Source organism: Lycium ferocissimum, chromosome 2 (genome assembly GCF_029784015.1).
Source record: "Lycium ferocissimum isolate CSIRO_LF1 chromosome 2, AGI_CSIRO_Lferr_CH_V1, whole genome shotgun sequence".
Lineage (NCBI taxonomy): Eukaryota > Viridiplantae > Streptophyta > Magnoliopsida > Solanales > Solanaceae > Lycium > Lycium ferocissimum.
In genome coordinates this window covers 59,808,725-59,836,408 of record NC_081343.1, presented here as the reverse complement: position 1 = coordinate 59,836,408, position 27,684 = coordinate 59,808,725, and the positions used below count along the sequence as shown (strand labels likewise).

At 35.9% G+C, this 27,684-nt stretch overlaps 2 protein-coding genes and 1 pseudogene across 2 annotated transcripts; 1 reads left to right on the top strand and 2 right to left on the bottom strand.

Annotated features, from left to right (window-relative positions):
- The first annotated feature begins 1,666 nt into the window (after nt 1–1,666).
- On the top strand, nt 1,667–3,702 carry LOC132046437 (thaumatin-like protein 1). Its single transcript, XM_059437065.1, has 3 exons — nt 1,667–2,184; nt 2,332–2,992; nt 3,227–3,702. Exons 1-3 carry the CDS (start codon nt 2,115–2,117, stop codon nt 3,519–3,521), a joined length of 1,026 nt encoding a protein of 341 aa, XP_059293048.1. The 5' UTR covers nt 1,667–2,114; the 3' UTR covers nt 3,522–3,702.
- A 3,996-nt stretch (nt 3,703–7,698) lies between these two features.
- LOC132047822 (calmodulin-lysine N-methyltransferase-like) lies at nt 7,699–13,564 on the bottom strand (annotated as a pseudogene).
- LOC132046436 (oligopeptide transporter 7-like) lies at nt 13,224–19,990 on the bottom strand. Its single transcript, XM_059437064.1, has 7 exons — nt 19,727–19,990; nt 19,484–19,637; nt 19,007–19,396; nt 15,057–15,626; nt 14,640–14,895; nt 14,272–14,454; nt 13,224–14,181 (listed from the first exon to the last, which is right to left on the bottom strand). The coding sequence occupies exons 1-7, from the start codon at nt 19,761–19,763 to the stop codon at nt 13,564–13,566; spliced, it is 2,208 nt and encodes a 735-aa protein (XP_059293047.1). The 5' UTR covers nt 19,764–19,990; the 3' UTR covers nt 13,224–13,563.
- Between the last annotated feature and the right edge of the window lie 7,694 nt (nt 19,991–27,684).

Genomic DNA, 27,684 nt, shown 5'->3' with positions numbered 1-27,684 from the left:
TGGGAAAGAGGGATTATCTCTCTATTCTATTTTCGTCATTCTTTTCTTTATATATACATATTATTGAATTTTTAATTTTTTATAAATAGCTTTGAGGATATTTCAGTAATTTTAACAGAAAAGGTGTTTCAGCGCCTTCTACCTAACAAACTAATTGTGTATTATCAATTTTGACACTTTTATTTAAACAAGTAACTATTATTTATAAATTTATTTGATGTCTATCAACTACTCCCTCCGGATAAAAAAAGAGTCCACTTAGCCTTTTTTCTTGGATCAAAAAAAGAATTCACTTTACAAATCAATAAAGAATTAACCTTGTTTTTTTCATATTTGCCCCTATTAAGTGTTATATAATCAAATCTCAATGCCTATTTAATTAGGAGTAGTTTAGTCAAATTACCTATTTTTGTCTAGAAGTTAGTATTTTCTTAAGGGGTGTGCAAATGGATAAGTGGACTCTTTTTTTGATCCGGAGGAAGTACTTTTAATGAGCTAAAGTACTAAGGTAATCACATATTCCCTCCGGATCAAAAAGAGTGTCCACTTAGCCATTTGCATACCCTTAAAAAATTACTAATTCCAAGAGAAAAATAGATACTCCCTTTATTCCATATTAAGTGACCATTTAGGTTTTTTATTTTGTTTCAAAATAAGTGAGGTTTTAGGATTTCAAGAATATTTTGACCAGATTTTTCTAAAATTACCCTTGTGTAAATAATCAAGATTCATTGATTACTACTCAATACCCCATGTTAACTTAAAATATAATTAGAGGTAAGTTGGTAAAAGCACTCATAATTTTCTAGGAGTGAGCAATTTCATAAAGGGTGTGCATGAGCTAAAAAAATCACTTATTATGGAATGGAGGAAGTAATTTACCTAAATTATCTCTAATGAAATAGGTATTGAGATTTGATCACTTAATACTTAATAAAAATAAATCTCGAAAAATAAGGTTAATTTTATCTTGATTTTTCAAAAAAAGTAGACATGTCGCTGTTTTTCTGCCTTTGCCGGCAGTTGCAAGTGTTCAAAGTTCCTGTCGTTTTGGGATCCTAACTCTAATAGTGGTCTCTTCTTTTACGCATCTTACCATGAATGCGTTAGATGTCCAAGATCAAAAAGTTATGTTTCCCTCTTTCCAAAACAGGCAATTTCTTGGGGAAATATCACAAAGTATATTTCCATAATTTAATCAACTCCATTACAGATTTAATTACTTTACTATAAGTTGCACATACTGTTGGGGGGAAGTTCACCTATCGTTTTCTCTGTGTCCCATCCAGCTTTCCTTTTTCATCAATGACAAATTATTGAAGTAGCCCCTTAAACGCAAAATACCACTTAAACTAGTACTACGTTGTAGCTAACATCCACAATGTCCTTTTAGCTTGTAGAAGTAATGATCTTTCAGACTGTTACATCTTTAAGGACATATAGTTCATAATTTGGTCTTCAGTATGCTTAACTCCCTATAGGGTGTCGCTTTGTCTACGTATCTGTTCCTTTCAAATGTCAAACTCTTCATTTCTCGCTAATTTTAACATGACACTTTGTTTTACTACTTTATTTCTTTTAATCTTCTGTGGCAAATTAGTTAGCTAATTAATTTTGTTATGTACTCCTTGCAAGAGTATTACAATTTACAAGGCACTAAAATGCATTCCAATTGGTGAAAGTAGTCTTCCCCACCACGCACCATCCAATAGTACCCACCCCTCTCTGCCGACTTTCGTTGTTTATATATGCAACCCCTTTTCTTATCTTTCAAATATACCTTCTTACACAAACACACACACTCATTTCAATCTACCACCCCCCTCCTTAATTTCCCAATTTATAGTGCCAGCCAGGCGCCGAAGCTTCAATTAGTAATTCGTTTATGATGGCCTTGGTGTAATTTCATGGGTGGTCATTCCTTCTTTCTTCTCTATTTCTTTCTAATTATTCCTCCATTTCCCATCATCCCTGATTAGAACTACTACTTACATCCCACCAACCAAGAACCACTATAACCATTCAACATTGGCTCTGCTTTCTCCAGAGTTACTAATAAAGCTAATTTATCAAGAAAATTGTTCAATACAAAAGATACACACACATTACCAATTATGAGAATCTCTCTGGTTATCTCCACTTCTTTGATGATTCAGAGCCTTCTTGTGCTCATCTTCTGTCAAGGTAACCAAGGAATGCTCTATCACAAACATATCTGAATTTGCTTTCTCCATAAAAATCCAATCTTTATTCCAAGAATTGTTATGACTTTTTTCATTTACATTGGTTTTTAAGTAATTCTCTTGGTGTTTCCAATTTTTCTTTCTGTAGGTATATTGGGGGCTACGTTTACATTTGTGAACAAGTGTGACCATACAGTATGGCCTGGAATTCTTGGAACTCCAAAACTTGACAGCACTGGTTTCGAACTAACCAAAGGCAGTTCACGTTCATTTCAAGCACCAACGGGTTGGTCGGGCCGGTTCTGGGGCCGAACCGGCTGCAACTTCGACTCAGAAAACGGTTCATGTGCCACAGCCGATTGCGGGTCGGGTCAAATGGAGTGCAACGGTGGTGGAGCCACACCACCTGCAACACTAGCAGAATTCACACTCGGGTCGGGTTCACAGGACTTTTATGATGTGAGTTTAGTGGACGGGTACAACTTGCCCATGATGGTTGAAGTGAGTGGCGGGTCGGGTCCTTGTGCATCCACGGGTTGTAATGTGGACTTGAACCTGAAATGTCCGATGGAGTTGCGGGTGAATGGCGGCGACGCCTGTAGGAGCGCGTGTGATGCTTTTAAGACTCCACAGTATTGTTGTGCGGGCGCGTATGCTTCACCGGCCACTTGCTCGCCGTCGGTATACTCGCAGATGTTTAAGTCGGCGTGTCCGAAATCGTATAGCTATGCATATGATGATAAGACAAGTACATTCACTTGTTCTAATGCTAATTACATCATCACATTTTGTCCCTCCTCTCCACCAAGGTAAATACAATCTCCTTGATGTTATTATATCAATATATGTAATTGTTATTATTGTTCAATAACGTTAACTGCATAGAAATTGCTATCACGTTGTTAAGTGCAAAAATAGAACTTATAAGTCAGAAGAAAAACGTGTAGCTACTAGAATTAGTAAAATTGAAGTACATTAATAGTTGAAATGATTTTGACCAAGGGTAATAAGCTCTGATGAATTAACTTTTTTCTTTTGTGCAGTAAACAATCTCCAAAATCAAACGGATCGACAGATGAATCAGGAACGGAATCAGGTTCTGGGTCATTTTCAGGTTCTCAATCAGGGTCAGGTTCTGGGTCACTACCAGATTCTGAATCAGGATCAGGGTCAGGGTCAGGTTCAGGGTCAATGGATCAGGCAATGTTAGCGGATGGATCTTGGTTAGCAAGTTTGGCTACAGGGAGCTCGGCCAGTAATCAACCTTCAAGAGTTATTCAATTTATACCTCTAATGGTGGCTTTTGTATTTTTTATAGGTTCTCTTTTGAAATTATAGAGTTTATAATTATTAAATTTCATTGAGTAGAATGGACAAGCTTGTTAATTATTAAATTTAAAAATAAATAACAAAAGAAGGCATAAAGCATCAACCTGCTAGCTTCTGTTAGGCTCACACATCTCCACATTGTAAACGATTCCATCAATTACATTTTCACGAAGTTCGTCCCTTCTTTTAATTTTTATTATTGAATAGTACTCCATTACGCATGAAAATGATTGGATAATCCTTTCTCTATGCTTTAGAGCCAAACAAAAGATAAGAACATAAAAAAGAAGGCATAAAAAATCAAGGGAAAAAGATTGTTAGATTGAGAATGAAAAAAGTCGGATTTAAATTTACATAATGCGACAATAGGAAATTTTTATGTTTTATGGTAGCGTACACTTATATAAAGATTTTCTAAAATTTTAAATAGAAGGGGTTGGGGGCATAAAATTTGCAACTTTTGGTAGTCTCTGTATTCTATCCACAAACCTTATACAAAACAAAACACTCTCTGCATGTCGTCCTTTTCCAATAAGTCCCAAAAGATGAGAGTAACTCGATACTCCTTCCGTCTCAAACTTTGTCATGATGATTAAAAATATTTATCTCAAATTATTTATCTTTTGGGAGTTCAAGACATAATTAATTTTTTTTTTTATACTTTACTTTTAGTAGAATTTTGTTATTAATAGAGATAAATTATAAATAGAGTAAATATTTAATGGAAAAAAATTATAACTTAGACATAAATAAGAATAAAATTAATCAAATACTCATCCTAATTAATATTTCTCAAGCGGCGTGTAAAATAAAAAAGAAACAAATAATTTGAGAGGGAGGAAGTAGTTTTCAGTAGTGCTCTTCATGATCTTTTCCCTAAGGTCAAAATGTAATGAGCATCCTTTTCCTCTCTCTCATTGGCTCATTATTAAATATCAATGCTTGTCTCCACTAGGACCTACGGCTTGGAATGCTTATTCACTGGTACGTCTTTTAATCTTTACAGAAATATAATGTTCTCTCTATGAAAGTGAAAAAACGAGCAATTAATTGACTAATCAATTCTATCGATCCAAGGAATTTGTGGTATCAGTTTATTGAATACTCTAATCTTCTTTACGAGTTCATCAACGAGGATCAGTTAGGATAAATAGATGCAAAAAATTTATTGACCTGCAACACATCAAACATTATAATCACTTCGTCTCGTTTCATATAATAGTTCAACCTGTTAATTGACTTTAGTATATCATACAGATTTTTTTTTTTTTTTTTTTTAGAGAAAGGGGATTACAACGTGGGGATTCGAATCCTCACCAACAAGGTGAGAGTTCAAGTAGTTAATTAACTGAGCTATTAGATCCCTACTATATTATACAGATAAATGAGAATACTGGAGTATATAATTGCTGAAAAATTAATACCATTAAATTAATGTTTAATGTCGACTAGTGAAATAAATCTAAATTATTAATTGTGAAATTTAAATAAAATAATAATTTATTTACAGAATGCACATTCTGAGAGTTCCAGACCAAACTGATCTAATGACATGCATTAATTAATGAAAAGTTTGATAGAAATGTAAATTTTAATAAAGAAAGTGTTATTATGGAAGATCATGCATTATAAAAGTAAAATATTTATGAAGAATAAATGTATTAACTATATAGAGTAAAATATTTCTTAGTAGTATATTGTCATTGGTAGTTATAAAATGGACAAGTAGACTTTCAAAATATATTAACAAAACAAAAACAAAAGATCTAGTAAAAAAAGTACTATTATTTTACACTTGATTAACTCTAGCTTGGGGGAATCTCCAATTTTTTTAGTGGGCATATTTTTGCGGCTTTACCTTTGTCGCTTTACTTTTCACCTTTGTGCAATTTCCTACCAACGGCCAGTTGAAAGAGCAATATTCTTGTGTGTTCGTCATTCTTCCATTGGAAACCTTAAACAAACATTAATTATTATGAGATAGGCCAATAATTAGTGGACTGTGTATTTTTTTAAACTATTTAGTGGACATAATTATTACTATGAGATAGGCCAATTGAAAGGGCAATATTCTTTGCGTAGCGGATAAACTTTGCAGGGGCATTGTTCTTTTTTTTCAATCTAAGCAAAAGGGGAGATATTTTTGTTTTCAAATACTTTATGACTAATCAAAGAAAGTAAATCTAACTGCTCGGTTAACTTTTCAAAGATATTTCCTCTTTCACATTAATTTTCTAGTTAGATTTTTTGTTGTTACAGGCTAGCAGTTATATTTTTTTGTTGAAATGACATTTAAAACAGAGAATTTAAAGATCTTTTCCTTCCCCTTCCTAGATTTTTTCCAGCCTCACAATACACTTGGAGAAAAATGAGCGGTCAGTCAATATGAATTATTTTTTTCAGCTACGAGAAAATAGCAATTCAGATTTATCATGGGTCGAATCTCTGTAGATCCTGGTTCTGCTATATTCTTTCCCCCACCCCCGCTCCATACAATTTATTCCGCAAAATTTTCTCTTGTTTGGAGGCATCTAAAGGGTTCACACGACACAATCATCAAACAGAGTCAAGCCAACGATTATCGTCATGAGACAGGTGAGCATGACGTCCTAATAACGAACGTGTAAAGTATATCATTTTACGTGTATCACTTATCCTGATCATCCTACTCAATCAGTATTTTGTACTTGTCTTGATAGAGATACGATTAGTTTAGTAGATGGGATAACATAAAGAAAAGGAAAAAAAAGTAATTATGAATGGAGAATACACCTAGCACACCTAAGAAAAAAGAGAGAGAGAAAAGAAATTAGAATTTGATTCTGCTAAGCAAGGAACTTCAAATGTTAGAGAGGTAACAGGTTAAATGGCAATATATAAAATAACAAGATTTGGGCTGAGTTGCCTGAGGTCAGGGTTAGAGACATATTCAAGATTTCAAGTTCTAAGGAAGGAGATATCATTACATCCAGTGCCGTTACCATAATAAGGCTTAACTTATTTACTACAGAAATTTTCAACTATATAAATACAGTAAAGGCAGTGATTGAAACTAGTGTCTATCATTAAGCCATAATTAAATGGAATAACAACTTTTCATAGTGTTAGTAAAAGGAAGTGGCATCGAGTAGTTTCAAGGAAACTCTGTGGAATCTAGATTAGATAAATTGTTACTCTATACAATTAGTCAATTACACACAACTTAAGAAATTTAATTGCACATTTAAACAATTTAATTGCTTCTAAATAGGTTTCCATCATTTCACTTTTCGACATTAGCAACCAAGATACTCCCTCAGGCCTAATTTATGAGTGAACAATTTTTTTTTGAAATACAACTTTCTCAATCTTTAAAAAAAAAAAAAAAAAATTGAATCATTAGATATGTTAGACTCGTAGTACTGGTAATGTAGTTTTCAGTTAGTTTTTTTGTTTGCCTAACAAGGCTTTCTAGATAAGCTTACCAAATTCATCAGGCAATGGCAAAAACTAGAATTTTGGATAAAATAATGCATCTTTCTACATGTAACAATCATCGACATTCTCTGAAAGTGATTAGTTTCTGAATCCGAGGGCCATTCATTAGTAATTCATATCAACCTGATCTATGCTTCCCCACCACATACCCCACAAACCTTAAAAATGAAAAAAACGTGTGGCTGCTCTTCTTTCAACACTCACATTGCACAAGAGTATTAGGCACTAAAATACAACAATGATTATCACTTAGAATCTTAAATGAAGCTCAATACAAATGCTTTGGGACAATGATTAGCCACTGAAAATTGATAGAAAAGACTCAAGGTAGGCTGATGTGCTGATAATTATTCTTTAAGCCAACTGGGTACCAAACACTGTCAAGAAAACAGAAAGTAGTCATCTTTTTCATGAAGAAAAGGACACTAGCAATCTATAGTAGCTTCTTCACTCTTTTTCAGTGGTACCACACATTTCAACTTTTCTATACATTCACATGCCACCATCCAAACCTTTTGGCTGTTCAATATAATTAAAATACGATGGCTTCAGAATCCTGGAAAACGCTGTCAAAGTCATTAATCATTTTGTTTTTCTATCTAGTACTTGCTCTGAGGCTAGCCACACATTCATTAGCAAGATTCAGAACAACAGTAAAATGACAGAGAGATGTTTTCCGATATTTCCATACTAATCAAAATCATGGAAGTATTATAATCTTCTCTGCGGATTTTATCCGAATACCCAGCGACAACCCACCTGACAAACAATTGAGTTGATGAACTGAAGATATGCAATTCCATGGATGGTAACACTAATATATAAACTGCTAAAGAAACTATGACATTAGCCTATTTGCTGAACTAAAGTGACCCATCCTTATAGTAAATCTAAGAAACAATGTAATGCTTGTATTTAAGTTAAGACATGAAGTTCAATTGTTCTTCAATTCGAATACAAAGATTCTTCCCGAGTTCAGAATTTCAGTTAAATCAGCACTGGAAGAGCACCAACTAGTAAGCAACATAGCTCCGCTCCAGTTTTTGCAGTTCAACTCAACAAGATATTCAGAACTCTTAGGAAGAGCTGGGACCCAAAAAACTTTGATAAGGGGAGTGCTCATTAACTTCTCCAAAGTGGAATAATGCATAAAATATCATCTTGGCTAAATAATACTCCATTTAAAAAAGAAAATATGGGACGCTTGTAAGACTGCACTGTGAATGCTCACCATGTAATTCTGACCAGTACAGGATAGCAATGACCCATCTCATACTTAGGCAAGGTGTCATCACCATTAGCGAATCTCTGATGACGTTTCCAAACTTGTTTGTCATAGATCTCATCTATGCTGAAACGCAAGCCACTATCTTTCACTTTTAGCAGAAACTTGTCCTGTGAATCGACTCTTTTGGGGCTGAACCTTTTTCAGCAGTGATTTGATGGTTTGGGCAAGTTCTTGATGGAATTCCTTAAAGAAAGTGCTGAAAAATGATAAATGAAATCAACTTACAGCAGAAACTCCTAACAGAATGAAAGGAAAAGCTTTGGATCAGTTTATTTTTTATTTTCTGTATTTTTTTTTAATAACGGTAGTGTCTGTGTTACCTTTGATTCATTTCTTGTATCTATAAGTTAATGTCTATTTTGATTCATAACAATAGATTCAGCAAAGAGCTCTAGCTTGTTATAACATAGATGCCCAGAAGGAAATCTCTTTGACCAATTACAATTACTGTTGACAAAGACGCAATAAAGTTATCTAAACAACGAGATAACAATGTCGTCGAAATTGTTAGACATATAAGCCAGCATATGCACTGTTAGGCTTAATATTTGCAACTAATTGTGTATCGTCAAAAGGAATTTCAGCACGAGAGCATATATACTCTGATTGGCATTGATTAGTCATGACATGAAAATAGTGAAACAGAGAAGTAAAGCTCTTTATTCACTTAATATCCAGACCTTCACGCAAAATGATCAATGAGGAAAAAATATGTATGTAACTTTAGCAAGAAAGTAAAGAAGGAACTACCAGTCACTTGCGATGATAATATCAAACTTGTTGGGGATATTAGAGTCTTTATCTTGACCCAGTGTAGCATCAATGGCTTCACTTCTGTTCTACCAAATCCACCAGAGTTCGCATTGATATTGTGCTGTATATCTAAACGTTAAGTAAATGTCAAGGACAGAAAATACATGGTATAAACTAAAGATGATAATTTATTAGATATTCTGTAAAATCAGTGGTAGGAATATAGTAGAATTTTCAAAAAACGAAAAAGAGAAACATCACCTCGTCAACATCACAAACCAGTACACATGGTTTCCGCTATAATTGGAGCCAACAAGCATAGAACAAGTCAAGTGATCGATAAAGAAAAAATTGATTCTAAAAGGTTGTGATAGTCCATTCAATAAATGACTAGCATTATACCTCTAATGACAGTTACGGTTCCACTTTGAGAAGTCTACTAGGTGAACCAAATTGTTTTTTCTACAAATATTAAGAGGAATGGTTAGCAATCACCAGTTTTTGTTCTTGTTCCTCCTTACTCATAAGGATGGTCCCCTGGGGATATAAGAGGAACCCCCCAAATGTATGTGGATACTGATGAACCGAAAAAGTTGAAGAGAGAAAAAGAATCTTAAAATCATAACTGCATCCTATCGTCACATATTTGTGTCAGAGAGTGACCAGTGGCCAAACTCAGTATTATTATTATGCTCATCTAGCAATTGCATAAGAAGGATACAACCGACTATTTGGGGATCTCCATCTGATATGCTAACTTCTAATGCTTCTGTCGTCACTGCAACAGCTAATCCAGCTAAGCCATATCCAGATCCAAGTTCAATGACTCTTTTCTGCCTTAAAAAGTCCAACATATGTGTAACTTGGATCACTTTCAGGTTTAAGAACTTTTTTTTTTTTTTTTTTTTTTTTTTTTGCATTCAACTTAACATAGAACATATCTGAAACCTGGAAATGTCTGCATATGACAGACAGTAGTAAGCGAGGACTTCCTCACGGCCATTGACCTATTCATTATTCAACAAGAAAGTCTCTAAATTAGGACATATTGGTGGCAATACATCAACAGCAACTATGCCTCAATACCGAGCTAGTTGAGCTCGGCTACATGAACCATCACTATCCATTAGCAGCAATCAAAGAAAAAATAAGATGGACATTTTACGTTGATTGAAACTGAATGCACAATCTCTTGTATAAATAGCAAAGAATAATTTAATTTGATAGTACAGGTCCAGAGGAACGTAACATTACCTCCTATGAGGCCCAAAAGCAGCTACTAAGCTCCACTCTATTAGTGGTGAGGTTTTACCAACATATTTTATGCCGAAACTTAATAAAGTAAAAACACATTTACACATTTAAGAAACAGTTTTAAAACAATATTTCATACTATAAGTACCTCTTTTTCTAAAATACTTTGCAAAATCAAAGAGAGCCATCACATACTGTCTCCTCATTTATCAAAAAATTGTGGTGACATCAAAGGCCAACCATATGTCGTCTTTTCTATATTTTTTTCTCAACATCTTCTTTTGTCTCCTTTTTCAACATATTCTCTTATTCTTGAAATTTGACTACAAAGTTCAAAAGGTGTATGTCTGCATAAAACTTTTGCCTTTAACAAAATTTCCTCTTTAAACTTTTTCAACATATTCTGTTATTCTTGAAATTTGTGACTACAAAGTTCAATAGGTGTATGTATGCTTAAAACATTTTCCTTCAACAAAAATGTCCGCTTTTAAAAGAATAGACAAGTTTCTATACACTGTTCTATTTGAAAGAATGACAAACCGTTCAAACAATTTTAAAGCTAAAGAAAGCTATTTTACATAGAAAAACCAAGCCATAAGCAACTAGACAAGGATAAGCTACTTCATTAAATCTGGAAGCATTTGGCTCCCTTGGCATATGAAAAAGGAATATTGCTGAAGCAAGTAGTTAGCCATTCACTTCATCGGACAATATGACAGAGTCAACAGATTTGTACTTTCTAAGCAAGGAATCATATATTAAAAATTATCCAAGTGTTTGGGTTGTATTAGGCATTAGCTCTATTTCTAGCAAACTCAAACAACAGATCATAAAACAGGTGCCACAATTTTAGTTCATAAGGTTTCCTCCTTGCACTTCCGGTCAGATTTCATCGAGGGAGAAATATGGTTTCTCCGTGGACACATTCTATGATTACTACGCAAAGGTAAAAACTCTGTTATTTTCTCTCTTATGGTGTTGCCTGTCTAGATGCCTCTTTGATTGCCTAGAGCATTACATAGCAGTGCATACTGATCTTCTCCATAACCTCGAACTATATACCCTGAATAACTAACACTTTGTTTCAAAGAGAAAGTCTGTCACTCACTGAGGATCGTGAAGTCTAGTGTTCATCAAAGATTTTTCATTTTACTAGAAACATCATGATTCAAATTGGAAAAGAACCCATCTATTCCCAAAGTCTGCATTAGGATTCTTGGTTTGCCAGTGAGAAATTTATGTAGAAAAAACCTGATTGAGAAGGCAATAAATACTCATCCAATATCACTTATGAGGAAATTGGTACAAGCCATATGTTCCTAAAGATATGCACATATGGTCTCTCGATTTGCTTGCAAGACACTTTTGTAGAGAAAACCTTAAGCATGGGACTGAGAAGACATCATCACTGTGGGCAATACAGTAATATATAGTGGAGTAACAAACTTGAGATGCACATCTATGCCTACAAAGTAAGATCCAGTAATTCTCAAGTTTCAACTCAGAAATTCATAATATAGCAGTCTGCACAGAGAGCATCTCAAAAGAGGACATAACTGCCATTAATAAGAGAAGAAAGATAGTAGATGAACTAACATAACTACCACTCCAGCTTTATCCTTCCAGATTTGATGAATTTACACAATAGCCAAAACAGGAAAAAGGGTTAGATTTGGTAGATACTTACAGACAACCCAGTGTTTCCACTATGATATTTGTTACAGACCCCAAAGTCACTGAGATCCGCAAGATTATCCCCTCTCGGACTTCATCAAGTTCTAAGCGTTATAAACCATCAGAGTATATCCATAATCAACCAGCTTATGATAATTGTAACCATTAACGAAACAATTACTACTATTGTTTTGTTGGGATCGAAATAACATGCTTCATGCGAAAGCTAATAATTGCAAATCTTGGCCTATTGGCCTACATATGAGAAACTAATAAAAAACATAAAAATTATTGAGAGAAAATCTCTCCCTAAACATACTTAAACGACTACATTGTGGATGCTATATTTTTTTTTTTGTGTGACAGAGACGTATCTTCAATTTATAGAAGTTCGAAACTTTTTCTCCAATAAAGGATTATTCAAATATGGAAGAGACAAGGAAACATTTTTGAAATAAAATATAATTATGGTAGAATTTAAATAAGGTAGGAAATTCAGGCAAACACTAACCTGTTTATGTTCGGTTGTGTCTTGTTTGGAAGGGTGAAAGAGACCACAATATAACACCAAGGGAGCAGTATTAATCAAACTCTTAAGGAGGCTGAGAAAGAAACAAAACCTAGAAAGACCCAGAAACTTTTGAAACTGATAATTCACTGAGAAGAAGTGGAGGAGCACTAGCAACAGGCAATGTGTAGCGGAAACAGCATTTCGTGAGCCCTGAAGATGGCACGGAATCAAATTGAAGCTAGCGGTGAGTTGCCTTTCGTGATATTCGCTTAATACCTACTTCAGATTGATTATCTGAAACACACCCAATTCAGTTCAGATGATCCAACATTTTTTACAACATGGGCTTGGGTTTATGTATCACATACGTTTTGCTATTCCTGTATTAGATGAATTGCCACCAAGAATAGCACGTTTAAGAATCTTCTACCAAAGAAGATATAATGCTTTTTTTTATTCTTTTTTTTTTTTGGGTTGAATTCGAGCTATTTGCTTCCATATTTCACTTCTCAGATCTTTTACCGACTTCTGATAATTCGGCTATTTCAATGATACTACCACGGCGTATTCTGTGTATTTCCTAGACCCATAATTCACTAAAATTCTTTCTTCAGAAATATTACTGGTTAAATTTCAAAATCAATTTAGACCGTATAATTTGAGGCAGAAGTAGTAAAAGCTAACTACTTGACATGGTGTTATATTGTTATCTCTGCTCATTTCCTTACTCAGATTGCAGGGTGAAGAAAACAAGTTGAGTAAAATTGGCAAGTTTATATATTATACAAAGAAATTTACTATTGTAATTGTTGTCCCAGAAACAATTTTTGCAGTTTTCATTTCATCACAGGAGGTATAGGAACAGTGGAAACAATCCAAGTTTTATTTTTCACAGAGCATTTTCTTGAGTCATGATTCTCTGACAGAAGTTTGCGACATCTTGTACTCGTAAAACTTTGACATGGAGTCCTCTTTTCTTGCTGCCAATGACACATCCAGTAGAAGCCCGAATACACAAACAGCCACGATCACAAACAAAAGTCTGTAACAATGTTGTCCAACAAATTTGACACTTATAGATGGAACCATGGCCATCACCACAGTATTGGGCATCCGTCAATCATAATCCCTTTCGCAGTTGGACAAGAAGCCAAAGGACATGTATCTGTATGACTTCCCCACCACTGAAGGCTAACATGCTCTTGTCCTAAGCACAAGTACAACAATACACCCATGAATGCTAATCCGGCATCTAATGCCCCCGATAAGACATAATTGTGACGACTCCACCAATTCTTGTAGTATCTATATACAACAAATCCTGAAATAAACGCAATAATGATCCAACTGTTGTAGTTGACAGCAGTAGCAGGTGGCATTTTAATTATTCCGGCTAATACCACAGGCACTGAAATCAATTTAATCCATTGATGCTTTGGGAAAGCTTTCTGTAATAACCAAACAAACACAGGAGCTACAGCTCCAATAAGAAAAAACCAATTTGTCGCAGAGTAATAGCCCAGACCTCCAAAAATCCTCTTTGTCCCAATCAGACCCCAGATCACTGAGGCATCATAAAATACATGATCCATTGGGCATGTCCATGGACTGTCTTGAGGAAGTAGAGCCCTATCACAAATATTTGGGACAGTGTCCATTAGCCACCATGCTGTTCCCAGATGCGCAACTGCTGATATTAAGGTTCCAACAACCTGAATAGATAGTTCACAACAGAAAAAACAGATTTGGAACAGTTTGCTGAATTATGTTACTCCTTTTTGTCAAGATATATAAAAACCAACCTGAGCCATGAACATTGCCCTAGGGGGAATCTTCATATAATGTCCAAGTTTTAAGTCTTGCAGGAATGTTAAACCTTGCTTCATACTGATATAACCATACACCTTGAAGCACATATTAGCAACTGGATACCCTGGATACAAGTATCCCATTATGCACTCCGTGATCACATTCAAACCAGGTGTCTGAGCAGCAAAAAAAGTGTGAAACATCAGTGTTGCCGAAGGAAGAAACAATAGTTCACAACACGAAACCAAGCTATATTATTTTAACTAATTTTGCCTAAATCCTGCAGTAAGTATTTGGACAAAAGCTGTGGGTAGTGATGATTTCAAGCTGCTATTTTACTGAATAGTAAACATGGGCTTACTTGGTTTGTGGTAGCAGTAATGACTCCAATTGGGAGGGTGAAAAAGAATGCAATGCCACACGCTAACAAAACACCCCACCATGGTAATTGAAGCTGGTTTTTGTAATATTCACATACAAATACAGTTGCTGCAATATTTACTAGTAGAATACTCGTGAACCACCATTCAGGAACTTGCTTGTATTTTCTCATGAGCTTTGTGTGCACGTCCATTTTCTTCTCCTGTAAAGCAGACTTGCTGAGCTGCCATAGATCCCTGCACCTCTATAACTAGTCAACAGGTGTTGCCATTCAATACTTCGAGATGTCAGCTATGATTACTAAATTTTACCCACTATAACAATAAAGTCAGAAAACTATTGTGTCACTCTAAAATACTAAACTTTACCCACTATAACAGTAACGTATGCAGCTTACCGTCCATGAAAGAGGAAGACATGAACAACTGTGGCAGTGAGGCAGGCAAAGCTGAATGCATATGTCAGTGAAAGGAAAATGCTGAGATATAGGCGACCCTCATGCTCATACTTTTCTAAATCAATGTGAAAGTTTGGGTCTATGATGGTTGAAATGTTGTACTCTTGACCATTTTCTTTAAACAATCCATCCGAGAATATTGGAAAGTTCTTGGCCTTGTAAACATTGAACCAGTACATAAGAGGTGTAACAACATACATAATGAGAAAATAACCAATAGCAATGTTTGCAGTAGCAAACCATGGGCTAGCTAGTGGGCTTCCAAGATAGGAGGATATACTGGACCAATCCAGCCCAATGGCGCCTATTCCAAGGCCATGAAGCCCTGAACCCAATTGTTGGACTAGGACAGAGTAAGGGAATAACCAACACAGCCAAGAAATGGAACTTAGCATTGGGAAAAGGTAACCTGGAAAGACATAGTAAGCAAAGCTGCAGACAAAGGCAATGAGAAAGAATTGGTTTCTTGTCAGTCCATTCTTGGCTCTCTCTTCTTTATCATGAAGGGCCCTGCCATTTGAATTTGGAAGGGAAAATCTTAAAGCAGTGGTAACATATAGGAGTGTTCAAAAAGAATCAAAAATCAAATCAGAGGCGGATGTAGCATGTCTGCTGTGGGTTCAAACGAACCCAACATTTTTGACACGGAGTATATATATTTATGTAAAAGTTACTGAAGTTTTAACTAATATTAAATTTCAATACCATTATTTCAAAACGCAACAGGTTCAAAGGTGAAGGCCAAACTCATCAAGTTTTTTGCCTCTAAAAAGGTCAATCAATCCGTTGTATAAAACAGACTTGTACCTTGGTTTGTTTAATTTGGTATTAAATGTTTCTTTCCTTTCATCTTTTCTTTGTAGTGGTATATCATATTCATGATAATTGCATAAAATGCCATGTTTATAGGACTATCCTGGACGATCTTTTTCTTCCTTTTTTTTTTGGCCAAACCCATCGACGAACACCTGTGATCGTCCATTTCTTTCACTTGAGCACCTAAAGTGGCCCTTGTTCCATTTAGACACTTCAGGTGGGTCATTCCTATTCCACTTAGACACTTTTTGCACCGTTATCGGAGCAAAACCAACACCAGTCGTCTCCTACGTGGATTAAGTGGCCAATTAAATTGTGCCAGCTCATTTAAATTGTGCCAACTCAATTAAATTGTGTCAACTCATTTTAATTGTAAATTTACTAATTTGTAAATTCGTGGAGTTTTGACCATTAAAAATTGGGGCTTTTGGTGGTTGGATGTGCAATGAGGTGGCGCCCCCTTTGGTGTTGGTTTCTTCCATAACGGTGCAAAAAGTGTCTAAGTGGAATAGGAATAACCCACCAAGTATCTAAATGGAGCAAATCGACTTTAGGTCTTCGAAGTGAAAGAAGTGGACGGCAAGCGCCCGTCTGTCGATGGGTTTAATTTTTTTTTTTTTTTGGTACTTGGATGCCTGGTTCCAACAAGCTTGCACTTAGACATCTAATACAGTTTTCCTGTATTCTAAGATTAGTCATGCAGTTCACCAAAATATGCAAGTACCTTTTCAATTTCGTTGTCAAATTATTACAGGCAATATTGGCACACCAACTCAAAAGGTCGAACAAACAAACTTACTCTGCTGGAATTCCATAATTTGCTGACAGATATTCCAAGAAGGGACGATTTACTACTATTTTTTATCAGCACTTATGTTTATTATTCAACTCCGTGACCCTTTCAAAAATTCGCATTTCATAGTCTTGCTTAGTAGGCGTTTGGCCATGCGTTTTCACTCATGGTTTCAAACCTCAAATCATCCAAAAAGGCATGATTTGGGATTTGAAATCATGGTTAATTTTTTTAAATATAAAATTAACCGATAAGTTTATATTTTGTAAAAAAAGACCTATAAGTTGGTAGATATTTTTAACAATTACCCCATCAATTATTTACCAATCTCATTAACTTCCACCAACCTTTACTTATATCTGCCAACCTTTAATTTATGTGAGAGGATTATATGAAAGAGTAGTTACATTACTATTCATGTTAAATTTTCATTTTTATTAAACTAAAGTTTGATTAATTGATGTTGTATTTTTTAGAAAGGCTTTTTAGCAGTGTACTAATTTTGTTATGAATTATGACTTGTTCATTTGGTAAGATTGTATAAGAATTGAGAATATTTTGATAGCTTTCATAATTTGTGGGGTTTTTATGTCTATAAGAGAAAATACAACTTAAAATATCCAAATTGTATGTCCAAAACGTAATTTGAAAGTATTAAAATGCAGGGCCTTAATATGCACAATGTAAAGTATTTAACATAAAAAATATAAACAAGGCCTTTTTGGCAAGAACTCTAGAGTACTGTTTTTACTAATGGAATGTCTTTTGGTAAAGTGATATTCACTGAAGACCGAACATGACAGACAAAAGATGTCGGCCATTAGTATTTAGTATCTACCACCACTACCCCCACCCAAAAAACAAAAAGAACAAAAAAAAAAAAAAAACAAAAAAAAACAAACAAAAAAAAAAAAGAAGAAGAAGAAGAAGATGAGGAAGATGTTGCTGCAAAAAGAGTGAGCTAGTGGGAGCATGTAAATTAAAACATTGGTTTTTGAAATTTTAAAGAAAAATCAGCAGATTCAAAAATCAAAATTACGTAAGAAGTATGATAAAATCATTACATTACATTTTGTATAACATACTTTAATTAACTTAAAGAAGTTTTAACTACAAAATAGAATAAGTATTATAGAATCGTACTTTTATTCAGATGATATTTCCTTCGAATGGTAAAACGTGCTTCTACAGATCAAACTTATATTATTGTCTTTGTTTCGGGAGCATTGGATATTTTTCTTTTCTTGTAAAGACTTGCAAGCATTAATTGTGAACAGTTGAAATTTCGATAAAGGTTAATTTCTAAAATTTAAAAATAATTTATTTTGTTATTTTATCTTTAATGATAAACTTATAATCAAACAATATTTATAATTTATTTAGATTAATTTCAAAAAAATTACTTCCCCCGTCCCAATTTATGTGCACAATTGAAATTTCGAGAGTTAATCAAGTTTTTTTTTTTTATCTGAATTTTTTTATATGTCTTTTAATTTTTTAAGTTACTAATTATTGTGATTTATTTGCATAGTTTCCAATATATATAAATTTTATTTTAAAAATTTAAAATTATCGTGTCCGAATTCATGGTCAAAATTTAGAAGTTTGAGGGTATTTGGTTGACGGAAAGTATTTTCCTATTTTCTCTTGTTTGGTTGCACTTAAAATCTTGGAAAATGTGTTTCTAAGGAAAATATTTTTCTCAAAATAGGTGAAAGTGTTTTTCATAAAAATTTGAGAGAATATTTTTCGGATTAACGAAAACACACCGATGCATTGGCCAACCACCCTGCACGCCCAACTCCCACGACCCCCAACTCCAGCCCCGCACCAACAAACCCACCCCACCACCCCTTCCACCCACCACCCCAAAAAACCCCAACCCCAAGCTACCCACGCCCTACCTTCCACCACTAACCCATCCCAAACCCCACTCCACTACCCCGCCCACCCCTACCTTCCACCCCCACCCTCCTTCGAATTTCTTCTCCCACTCCTCGACCAGCCTACCCCACCTCCCGACCCTAATTCCCCACCACCAAAAGTTGCACTGCTTATTCAAAATATTTATGATTTTGGTTAGAATATATGCAAATGCTCTTAAAATGTCATTTTCCAATTACATACCAAACACAAAATATGTGGAGGAAAATCAACTCATTTTCTTGAAAAACATTTTCTTTCGTAGCAAACATTTGGGACATAGGAGTACTTCACACGCAACTAGACCCGCCGTGACACGCAACCATTCGTAGGGTATTTGTGAGTGGTCATTAATTACCTGAATAGTGACACCTGAACTAGATTTTGGGGCCACCACATGCCTGCCGGCTCCACCAAATACCGTCGGAAAATCCCAGCCCAACCAAACCCCAACACTTGTGTGGTAACAACAACTATCAACGCCACCCAAAAACTCAACTTCTTCTTGTAAAACAACTTCACTGCACTAACCACATGAATCGCATACGGGTTCCCAGCTCCAGAATTAGCGAATATCGTGATCAGCACGTGTTCTTTAACGTTGAATGGGCCTGGATTCAGTGTGAACTCGTACTTGCTTCCTTTAAAGAAAACTCGGTCTGTAATGACGTTAGCCATGAGGTGGCCTAACGGAACCACTGCGATTTGGGCGGAGATGGAGGTGATGGTGAGGGGTTCACGGCGGTACCTATTGAGAATATAATTAAATATCAAAAGTCTATTTTCTCTAAGAGTTTAAGCTTTTAGATAAGATGGTCATACACTTCAACCGTACCAGAAGAATTGGTTGAGGAATGAGAGGAGAAAACATGCGATAGTGCCGAGAAACCAAATGCGGAAAGTGATGACAGGAATAGTGGGATCGTCGGTGATGGGAACGGTGAGTGCCACTTGTTCAACCGGAGAGTTATCATCATCATCTCTTTGAACTGCAAATTAATGTGATGTTTGTTATGAGAAAATAGTGAAAGAATAATTGCGATATTAGTAAATGGAGGGGAAGTGAATTAATGCTTACTTAGTGGAGCTGAGATTTCTGAGTCAGTATCATTCATCTGGTGATCACTTGGACCCTTTCAGTTTTCTTTTCCAAAATTGCATAAAAATCTTGAGTTACTTTGAATGAATACAGTGGGACGATGAAACTAATTGTCAATCTATCACTTCACCATACATAATAGTACTATATAGTATCTGCTAAAAGTAGACGTAGCAAATGGAAATGGCCAAATGTCAAAGTAATGTTTTTTAATGTGAATTGGAATGTGTCATTTCCATCCAATTTCAATGGCTTTTGGCTTTAGCGTCCGATTGTCCATTTTTCACTTTATATATGTATTATTGTAGTGTATAGTCAAATTTGATTTTCCCAAGAAAAGAATTCCACCAATGCTTGGCCAGTTTGGATTGACTTATTTTAGGTGCTTTTAAGTCAAAAATAGTTGTTAAGTACTTTTGTGGTGTTTGGTAAAATAAAAAAAATGCTTTTAAATATTTATTTTTAAGTCAAAATGACAAAAATAAGTCATAAGCTAGAATTTCTAACTTATAAGTCAAAATTCATAAGCAGAGGCGGATCTATATATCAAATTTGGGGGCTTAAGCAGAGAACTAACGAAGAGTGTGTGTTATTAGATTGAAAATGTAAGAAAATGGATATATAAAGTTAGCAAGCACCCAGGTAGTAAAAAGTTTTATGGGTGCTTTGGCCAATGAAAGGTGCTGGAAGGTTATGAAAGTTGGGCAGTGAGAGTTCAATTCTCACTTCTAAGTTACCATGTCCTTTTTAATAAATATTTTCCTTATATTATCAAGCTAGCTACTGCCCTTTTATTTTTGCCCCAATCAGATCTACTCTTTTGTTCTTTCTACTAGCCACTATTTTGACCCAATACTCCATAGTTTTTCATTTCTTCTTCACTGATTTTTGTTTTACATTTTTTTTTCTTTTTACTTTATCTGACTCACTGTAACAAAAAAAGAAATAGAAAATCTATTTAAAAATGGACTCCAAAGTTACCCCTTCTAAAGATGAATTGTTCCTCTAGAATAACGGAAACCCACCAATCTTTATTCTAGCTAGTTATCGTTATCCATTACAGTTTCACGGCGTCCGTAATACTTATACGATGTGATTCGTAGTATTTTATGTTAAAAAACTTCAACACCCACGAATTCAAAATTCTGAATCCGCCACTGTCCATAAGCCCTTCCAAACGAGCTCTAAATTATATAAGTAGTACTTAGAAACACTTCCCAACATTGGCACTTCTCAATAAGATGAGACAGCTTCTTTTTTTGACTTTTTTAATTGTTAAATTTATGAAGAATTTTAGCTTAAAAAAGATAAGTTTGTGGATTCCTCTAAGAGAGGGACATTTCACCTATTTAAATATCTACTTCAATAATTGAAACTACTTCAATTCATGATTGCTTGACCTTTTGTTGTAATTTCCTTTCTGCTTAAAGACAATTTACTAAGTTTGTCCACGGCGGGAAATTTGCACGATTATCCTTCATAATCATACGGACTGGTCTTTAATTTTTGTCCCTCAATTCCCTGGTCTTTAATTTTTATCCTTCACTTCAAATGGTGGCCAAAAATACCATCGCGGTTCTGAGTTCGAAACCCGACAACCTATGCTTTTTTGGGCGAAGTTACATAGAACTTATGAGGAAAATGACAGACTTTGTCTTAAGGCATAACTAAAAGTCTGCTGGAGACGGCAGACTTTGCCTTATAAGACAAACTTTTAATTATGTCTTAAGGCAAAGTTTGCCGTAAACTTTTAGTTATGCCTTAAGGCAAAGTCTGCCGCATAAGGCAAAAGTCTGGCCTTGAGGTTTTTTTTTTTTTTTTTACTGAGCCAGGGTTCGAACCCAGACCCTCGGGGTATTTTCGGCCACTTTTTTAAGCGGAGGGAAAAAATTAAAGACCAGCAATTTGAAGGGCCAAAAATTAAAGACCATCCCAAAAGAAGGACAATCCGCGCAAAAAAATGGTCGACAGCGATATACAAGCTACAAAATGGGCCAATTTGTGGCTTCAGTAAGTAAAGAGCCCAGTGAAATTTTTCTGGGGCAACTGTTTAAAAGATGATCCTTTTTAAAAAAATTCTCTTACAACTTATAAACTTTTGAAATCACGGTGCAAAGATCTCTTTTGAGCAAACTGAAAATTTTATGAGAAAAATTAACCAGTCTAAAATTTTGTAAGTTTTGCAAACGTTAGACGACAGTCTAATGATTTTTCTATAATGTTGAGCAATGTATAAGCAAACATAAGACCCGAGTCTAACGTTGTCCAGTACAGTAATTTCTCAAGGCTATATTTGCATAATTTTTTTAAATAGAGAAAAAATCTAAATGATGACCTAAAAAGAGAATATTTGTGTAAATCAGCTGAGAGTCCACTGGTACAGGCTTATAGCCCGTTTGCGTTCTGGGCTTCAAACGATATCCCAATATGAGCTATAGACTGACTTGATTATCCGACGAGGAAATCAGTCCAGATTAAGGCATATGTATATGGAATAATTACTTGGCATAGCTACATCTAAGAGGTAATTATTGATAGTAACTACCTTTTAATTTATTTATATTTAGTAGCTATAGTGATTTTGTAAATTACTATTCATAACTATACCAAATACATTAGGTTTATGGCTTGTATTTCTCCCTCACCCCTCTCGCTCCTCCAAAATTAGAAAAATCATATCAACTTAAAGAGTTCTCAACCTACAGCGCCGTTAAACAATTTCAATCTCAATCTCAATCTCAAACCAAAACCATAACACTTGAGGAAGTATTAATGCTTCCAACCGGTCCACCTCTTATTTCTCTCTAGCTTTTGTTACTACTATAATCTGAAACTTTTCTTTTTCTTTTTCTCCACTATTTCTTTTCATGTCTGTCTTCTGTCAACAACGTTGTGATCTTTGTTTTGATGGTGGTGACAGCGGCTAATGACGGAAAATCTGAAAGGACGGCAGCGCTACCAGCGGCGCCGCCGTTGGTGGCGTTGAGTGGCTATTCATTTTGGAGTTCAGACTCAGTGACGGCGCGTAGAGATTCACGCATGTCCGAGAAATCGGAATCCATAAACAATATGATGTCACACCCCAACATTGGGGGGTGTGGCCGGCACCCAGCACCCGAAGGGCCGAGCGAAGCAACTGTGATATTTGAACTCTGTAACATGAATCATAGGCCAACAAGGCCGCTGAATAACAATTGTAAGAAGTATATCATGATAACCTGCAATCAGAAAAGGCCCAACAACACATATATGTATAATTAGGGCCGACAAGGCCACAACCAAGAAAGATAACTAGTCCGAAGGACGGCACGGCCAAGCACAACAGATGCACACTGACTGATAGTATGTAAGTGTCACGACCCGATTAGGGGCCATGACGGGTATCCGGGGCTAACCACTGAGCACCGCTCATACTACTAGTAATCATACTCATCCTGCGATCATTCATTAATCTCATGCTTATAATCATAGAAGAACCATTTTCATTTGAAACATATTTACCTTTATATACATAATCCCTTCGGCTATCAAAATGATATACAAACAATGAGGAAATCGTGAGACCATACTACCCACACGTACGTTTCTACGAGCCTCTACTAAAATACTAGACATATGGACGGGACAAGATGCCCAAAATATATATACACAAAATAATAAGCAATGGCACCTCCAGAACAATGGAGTGCTCTCAAAGTCTGTTGATAGCTCCTATGAACTGATCGCCTCCGTTCTACTCGTGGGCGTGAACACGGCGTCAAAGAAAAGAACGTCGGTATGAACATTGTACCGAGTATGTAAAGCATAAACAGTAACAATACATCAATGAAACAGAGGGATATCAAATGAAGAACAATCTGTAACTAACTGTCAGTTTTAATAGAAATAATGCATGCTGACTTACTTCATAAATATCATCATCATAGCATGTATACATATATATATATGTATAAGCTGCCCGACCATATAGGTACGGTGTGATCATCATTAGCACACGTCCGAACCTCCGCGTACGGGGTAACCGTCTCGTGCCGCCCACTAGTGGTGTACCGCCCATGCCATCTAGACATGGTGTATACGCCGCCCGCCTTAGTTTGTGTACGCCGGCCATGAGGCGCGGTGTAATATCATCATCGTGTACTCATCATAATGCATGCATATAAACTCAAAGACAACTATACTTTCTCGGGGTGACATAAGGTCATGAACCCTCGATTCCATTATAGAGCATTTATAAGCATTCTGCCTCACCTTGAAGGAATTAGCACATAAGGTGAGTGTATACAATAAACAACATCAATGGATCATAGTTAGAATCATTAGCTTTAGGGTCTTTAGACTTAACTCATTATCATCACTAGCATGCTCATGACATATCTCGTTTCTCTATCTCATGTTAAGCTCCTTATAATCATAGGCTCATAATTGCCGGAATGTAAGAAAGTCATGGGAAAATAGGTGAATTCATGCCATGGGAGTCATGCCTTAGAAGGAAGGGACTAGCCTTACATACCTTTTCGTTTAGCTATTCTATCGCTTGATCGTTCTCCTTGATACTCACGTTTACTACCTTGAGAGAGTTCGTAGTAACATTAGCTAATCGATCATACATGAACATGCTCAACTAAAGCTAGAGAAAATTGGGCAGCATTTCCTTTGTTTATACAACTTTCCCCATATTACATATCAACTCCCAAACATCTATAATTACATTCACAATATCATAAGCAACAATCTTCATACACCTACATTATCCACATTTCCCAAATCTCACTTCAATTTACCCATAACCATGGTCATAGTACACTATTGCATTTACTCACAATATAATATTTATCCCATGTCCTTAACATCATTTATAGCATAATTATAATCACAACTTATAAAGAATCATGACTCATTTCAAGCTACTACTAAAAAATGCCACTATTCTCACATTCATGACCCATTTTCTATCCCCTTCTACAATTCAAGTCTTTCAACCCCTCAATACCTTAAACAACCTGGAATGATCATAAAACTTACCTTAGATAGTGTGGGAATGAGCCTTGAGTGGAAATACTTCACTTGAGCCAAAACCATAGTTCACTTCTAATGGGATTTCTTGCCTTGGATGAACCCTAATGAGTTTCTTACACTTGATTCTCTTGGTTTGATGAAGTTGATCATGATTTTCTCTTGAGTTCTTCTGGAAGAAGGGTGGAGAGCTTTCTAGAGTGTTCTTGAAGTGTAGAGTGAGAAAATGAAATGAATGGAATGAACTTGGTCCCCTTTCTAATAACTTAAAAATCTGTCCCGCTTAGTTCTACGGACCAACATACGGTCCGTATCTTTTATATAGACCGTATGTCTGGCCGTATCTTTGGTCCAATGAGGGCTGCCATTCTGGGCAGAACATACGGTCTAATATACGGCCAGTATATTTTATACGGTTCGTATGTTGGACCGTATATTGCCCAGCTTTCCGAAATTCGTTCTCGTCGACTCGTTTGATCTCCAATCCTTATGGAACCTTCTTTTTTAACACCTCATTAACAATCTAAGGGACGTTACAACTCTTCTCCAAGACATTATTAAGTCATCATTAACTTGTTACTCATAAATCTTTTCCGATACATAACGTATACCTTGCCTTTCTTGGCAAACTTTCCTCTCTTGCCTCGAATGTCTTTGAAATTTCAATTAGGGTCATCAAATGTTGTTTCTTACTTATTAAAACATCGTTTACTTCGTGCCCTTCATTAGTCTATTCACTGTGCATCAACGAAAAATTTTTGTGAGGTGTAACATTCTTCCCCCCTTTAAGAACATTCGTCCTCGAATGTTGAGTTCTCGGGAATTCTCTGAAAATTTACGAAAATTTTCCACGTAGCCTTTCCCATCTGTCGCACTACCATCCCAATACAACAGCCCATAATAACAATGCCTCATAGGGCCATAACATAATAGCAATATAGTTTGGCCACACCCGACCCATATACATAAAAAGAAAACATACATACCTCATAATCTTAATGTTTCATCGTGGATCTCTTCCGGGGACTGAAATAAGTGCGGGTACTTGGATTTCATATTCTCTTCCGCTTCCCAAGTCATTTCTTCTTGGTTGTTATTTCTCCATACGACCTTAACTGAGGCTACTTCTTTATTTCTAAGTCTCCGTACTTGCCTATCTAGTATGGCAACGGATACCTCTTCATAAGCCAACCTTTCTGTCACTTGCACATCATCTACTGGAATAATTCTCATAGGATCTCCAACACACTTATAGAGCAATGAGACATGGAAAACCGGATGAACTGATTCAAGTTCCGAGGGTAAGTTCAATTCATAGGCTACTTGACCCACCTTGCGGACAATCTTATAAGGTCCTATATATCGAGGACTCAACTTCCCTTTCTTACCAAATCTCATCACTCATTTCATTGGCGACACCTTTAAGAATACTCAGTCATCAACTTGAAATTCTAAGTCTCGTCGACGGTTGTCCACATAAGATTTTTGGCGACTTTGGGTCACAATCGATCTCGGATCACCTTGACCTTTTCATGCTTGTTGAATCAATTCGGGGCACTCGTTAGTCACATTCTACTTCAAATCACCCAATTGGGGATCTACATTTCCTTCCATATAAAGCTTCATACGGAGCCATTTGAATACCGGAATGGTAGCTGCTATTGTGTACGCAAAACTCATAAGGGTAAGTAGTCATCCCAACTACCACCGAAATCTAGAACACATGCTCTTAGCATATCCTCCAAAGTCCGAATGGTAATGCCTGGCTTGCCCGTCGGGCCAGGATGAAATGCCGTGCTAAGCTTTACTTGAGTACCCAAACCTTATTAGAAAGACTTCCAAACCTTAGGTGTAAATTGCGCTCTTCTATCTGTGATAATAGACATCGGAATACCATGGAGTCCTACTATCCTTAAGATACAGTCTTGTATAATCTTCTGCTGAGTATGTAGTTCTGACTGGAAGGAAATGGGCCGATTTCGTGAGTCTGTCCACGATAACCCATATGGAGTCATATTTACTTCGGGAGAGAGGCAAACCCACAATAAAGTCCATGTTGATCACTTCCCATTTCCAAGTGGGGAGTTCCATTGCTTGCAATAATCCTCCTGGCTTTTGATGTTCAATTTTTACTTGTTGACAGTTTGGACATTCAACTACAAATTATGCTGTCTTTCTTCATTCCATCCCACCAATACATTAACTTGAGATCATGATACATCTCCCAGATGAATAGAATACCGAGAATAATGAGCTTCTTTTAGAATTTGACGACGTAATTCTGTGACATTCGAAACACATAGCCTGCCTCGGTATCTAAGAATTCCATCTATAGAAGTTTCAAATGGAGACTTCTCTTTCTCATGAAATATATCTCTATAGTGGCTCAATTGAGGATCTTCATATTGATGCCCTTTCACCTCCATATCTAAGGATGAGACAGTTGGATTATTAATACAACACCCGCGCACAAATCAATTAGACGAACCCCAACGCTAGCTGGGCGGGAGCTCACGAATTAATTCCTTCTTTTCGGAGGAGCCTACATAGGGCTGCCCATTGATCTCGCGGTTAAGCGCGTGACTCTTATATTTGTCCTTCCGAGTGGTGTAACACCCCGTAACTCTCGACGAATGTAATCATAACATGATAATATAATGGAACCAATATGAGGTTATAGGAAGTGTTTTGAAAACCAATTAAGTCATAAGAAATGTCTTTGGGAAAACAAAGTTGAAAGCCACTGCGGGGCATGTTTGCAAGTGAGTTTATAGAAAGGTCTTACTTCCAACGATCATAACCCCATTATTAATTGAGAATTTGGGAAAACTTCCTTGATGAAAGTTGTAGATCATTGAAATACCTTTCCAACGGTATCTTACGGGGGTCAAACGGACATGTGTAAAGGGTTTTGGCCATTT